Source organism: Arachis stenosperma, chromosome 4 (assembly GCF_014773155.1).
Source record: "Arachis stenosperma cultivar V10309 chromosome 4, arast.V10309.gnm1.PFL2, whole genome shotgun sequence".
NCBI classification, from domain to species: Eukaryota; Viridiplantae; Streptophyta; class Magnoliopsida; order Fabales; family Fabaceae; genus Arachis; species Arachis stenosperma.
Window position 1 is genome coordinate 4,517,037 of NC_080380.1, and position 4,328 is coordinate 4,521,364.

At 29.7% G+C, this 4,328-nt stretch overlaps 1 protein-coding gene across 1 annotated transcript; it reads left to right on the top strand.

The window, feature by feature from the left end:
- The first annotated feature begins 368 nt into the window (after positions 1-368).
- On the top strand, positions 369-1,160 carry LOC130974216 (protein DMP2-like). The gene has a single exon (XM_057898995.1). The coding sequence runs from the start codon at positions 518-520 to the stop codon at positions 1,082-1,084; it is 567 nt and encodes a 188-aa protein (XP_057754978.1). The 5' UTR covers positions 369-517; the 3' UTR covers positions 1,085-1,160.
- The last annotated feature ends 3,168 nt before the right edge of the window (positions 1,161-4,328 follow it).

Sequence of the window (4,328 nt, forward strand, 5' to 3'; positions counted from 1 at the left end):
TAAAATACACAAAGAACTACATACTACTAGCTAATGTTTAACGAGTTAGTTAGTTAGTTTATCATCATTGAACTAGGAAAGAAATAGCGTGATCAACCTGCTAATCACTGTATAATACTATAATTAGTTCCTAGCTAGTACATATCTTAACATCTCATTCTTGTTTTGTCAACTACGCATGAATCGGTTTGGTACATACGTATATAGTTTTTTGAACAAAATTAAAAAATTATCATAATTTATTATTTTTAGTTATTAATTAATTATTATTATTTAAAAATATGAGATAAAATATAATGTTAAATTATCGACTTCAAATTTAAGAGCCTCGAGTAGAAGCAAGGGAAGATAACATAAACGCTCCACTCTACCATCAAATTATGCGTAGAAGCAACTAATTAACACTCTCTCCATCCCCAATAACTGTTCTATAAATCACCAAAACAGAATCATCACAATCTCCAAGGAAGTGGTTGTAAGTTGTAACTGACTCTAACAGAATTACAACGCAAAAAGCATGAGTAATAACAGCAGCATGTCAACCAAGGCATTGAATAGTCTTGGAAACCTGATAAAGCTGCTGCCAACGGGGACGGTGTTCATGTTCCAGTTCTTGATCCCCATCGTAACCAACAGCGGCCATTGCACCACGCTCAACAAGTACCTCACCGCCGCTCTCCTCGTAATCTGCGCCTTCAACTGCGTCTTTGCTTCTTTCACCGACAGCTACGCCGGCTCCGATGGTCTTCGCCACTACGCTCTCGTCACGCCCAAAGGTCTCTGGCCTTCTCCGGCCTCCGACGGCGTTGACATGTCAAAATACAAGCTTAGGGTGGGTGATTTCGTCCACGCTTTTTCGTCGCTGATTATTTTCGCCATCTTGGGTTTGCTTGATACGAACACGGTGCGTTGTTTCTACCCTGGCTTTGAGTCGTCGGAGAAGGTTCTGGTGCAGGTTCTGCCGCCGGTGATTGGAGCGGTTACGAGTGCTGTGTTTGTTATGTTCCCTGATAACCGCCATGGTATAGGGTACCCTACCAGCGAGGACCCTAATGACGTTACTGATAAAAATTCCAAGGCCTAATTAATAATTAATAAGATATTTATGTTATGTTTAGGGTAATTATTATTCACATATAAACGTATCTTCAGTTAACGAATTTTAGAGTTATTTCTTTAATTGGTTAATTATTATTGATGTTAGGTTGCTTTGTTTTGGTTAATTCATCGTCGTTTTTGCATGTATGTATATGTTACGTTGTATCTAATTCGTATTAATTGTTTAATCTATACATATATACATCGTATAAAGAGGATTGAGATGTTTGTATTTTGGTATATATACATGCATGTTATCTATTTTTTTGTATTTTATAAATTACAAAATAATATTTCTTCTTACAAATTAGTCCATCTTCTAATTTCACTAAATATTAAACACAATAAAAATGAATTGTTACCTAAAAATTAAATGCGGCCTGAACGCTGTGAATGAAGTTATCCTAATAATATTCATAGATCTCTCTATAAAGAAATAATTGTAGTCATTTCGGATAGGAATGAACAATCTACTTCTTAAACTTATGTCTCTTAGTTAAGATCGATGAGACACAATATTTATCTTTTTCTATATTCAAATAAATAGGGACTTTCTATCTGCAATAACACATCAATTGCGACATCTTAACTGCATTATTTCTACAGATTTGGGTGTTGAAAGAATAAGTACGTAGTACGAGTTTGTCTATATAAATATTCTAAATTACCTGGAGAAAATTCAGATGTAGTAATTATCTTCGTAGAAAATTATTAGTCGAAAATTTTTCATGTTTGGACAGTACTTAAGAGATGTGGTAATTAATAATGTAATTTTAAGGGAAGATAATAAAAATTCTGCAGTAATTAGCTATAATTTGAGAGAAAATAATGGAGATAGAATGGAGTTGGTGAGTAAGTTGTAACTAATAGCTAATGATATATTGTTTGGCAATAAAGTTTTATATTTAAGTCATAATTTTAATTAAGTTTAATCAAGTATTTTAAATTTATGCATATTTCTCGTCTTTCTATTTTCTTATCTTAGTTATCTTTCTTTTTTGTTATCGTCATTACTGAGAATACCATCACCTTACATTCTTCCTTTTTTTTATTTGAATTTTTTTTTCCTTTTTTTTCTACTTCTCCTCCTCCATTATTATTATTATCATAATCATCATCCTTATTATTATCATCATCTTGTTCTTATACATATCGTCGTTATAGTTATGGTCATTATTATTATTATTATTATTATTGTTGAATTTTTGCTATGTTGATAATATTGTCTGATCTAAAACTGATTTTGAATGTATTTTTTTTCATGATTTTGTCTTGTTTGTGTGCTTATTTTTTAACTGAGTTTATATATCATTATGTAATTTCGGTTCATTTCTGAGTTAATTATGTCATAATTATTACATAATTTTGCTTCATTTCTGAGTTAATTGTGTCGCAATCATTATATAATTTTGGATCATTTATGAGTGAATTAAGGTACATTTGGACTTGTTGTTCTATACAATTCAAAACTCTTCTTCCTCATCTTTTACTGTCTTCTTCTTCTTCTTTTTCATCTTTTTCTTCTTCATCTTTTTTTTTTCATTTTCTTATATTTCTTCTTGTTCACTCTCTTAAGAGGAATAAAATCAAGAAAAGGAGAAAAAAATATCAAACAAAAAAAAGAAGAAATATATTAATGACATTATTTGATCCAAAATTAATTTTGGATGTGTTTTTGTGCATGATTCAGTCTTGTTTGTGTGATTGTTTTCAAATTGAGTTTATGTGTCACAATCATTATGTAATTTCGGTTCATTTCTAAGTTAATTATGTCACAATTATTATGTAATTTCGGTTCATTTTTGAGTGATGAATTAAGGTGCATTTAGACTCGTTATCTTGCATAAATAAAAAATCTTTCTCCTCACGTTCTACTACAATAACAATAATAATAAAAGAATGTCAATGAAAAAAAAACGCAAAAAAAGAGGAGGAAAAAGAAGAAGAGGAGGAACGCGAATTGTTACTAAATTGCTATATTGTACCGATCTTTTTTTTATGGGGATTTATGACGTAACAACTAATTCATTTTTTTAAAAAAATAAACTAAATAAAACTTATTTGTAAAGTATAAGAATTTGATTAGAAATTTTTAAACATGAATTTGATTGAAAACAATTTATAGGGGTGAGTATGGTCGGTTTGGTTTGGATTTAAGGTGAAATTAGAACTGATCAAAATATAATTGGTTCGGTTTGATTTGGGTTTTTATTTTTTTGTGTATGTTTTCGAACCAAATTAAACCGACTAAGAACGGATTGATTTGGTTCGTATGATTGGGTACTCGATGACTTTGAAATTCATAAAAAAACCAAATTTTTATCTTAAAAATTCAACAAGTACAATAAACATGTAACATTAATATAAATAATCTAAACATGTTAAACACTAAATACATTAAAAACTAAACTTATTAAAATCTAAACATATTAATAGTGAATAATCTTACTAAAAGACATATATATATTTTTATTTTTTTATTTAATTATTATATAATTGGGTTTATGGGTTGGTTCGGATTCTGCACCTCCAGAACCGATACCCAAACCAATCACTAACAAAGGCCATTAGTTTGGTTCGGGTTAGACTCGATTACCCGTTGGTTTCAGAACCAATTTAATTAGTTCAGTTTAGATTCGGACAGGTAATCGAGTACCCGCTATCCGTACTCACCCTAATAATTCATAACATAAAAATTTGATTACAAATTTTTAAACAGTGTGAAATTAATTATTAAAAATTGAATTATAAACTACATATTAGAGCTATAAAATACTACCCTAATATATAGACATAATATTTCACGCATATACTTAAATAAGAGAAAAGTTTAATATTGGTTGATTTCTATCAACAGTTGATTAATTATTGACTTCATAGTCATATTACTTTTAAGATAGAATAACACACATAACTACAAATTTGTATATTTAAATTGAATTTTAGTGCTATTATTTATTGCATCATTTTATTCATTTCAATAATTTACCAGCAGTCATGATTGGATTACGTAGCTTCTCCATGTAAGAGAGAAGTCCCTTCAAGAATTAGGTTTGTGGGATGATTGTTGAAGCAACAAATATAAGTGCATCATTGCCACCGATTTAAACATGGGTCATCCTACTATACAAATTGAAGTGGTATAGAAAAAAAAAATTTATAGTTATTTTTAATTATTTTATTGTTATTCAAAGTGGGATCCTACTTTTTTCAATTTCACTTTCATCCCA

Excerpts from the sequence above, each read along its gene's own strand:
- LOC130974216 (XM_057898995.1), top strand. The coding sequence starts at position 518 with ATGAGTAATAACAGCAGCATGTCAACCAAGGCATTGAATAGTCTTGGA.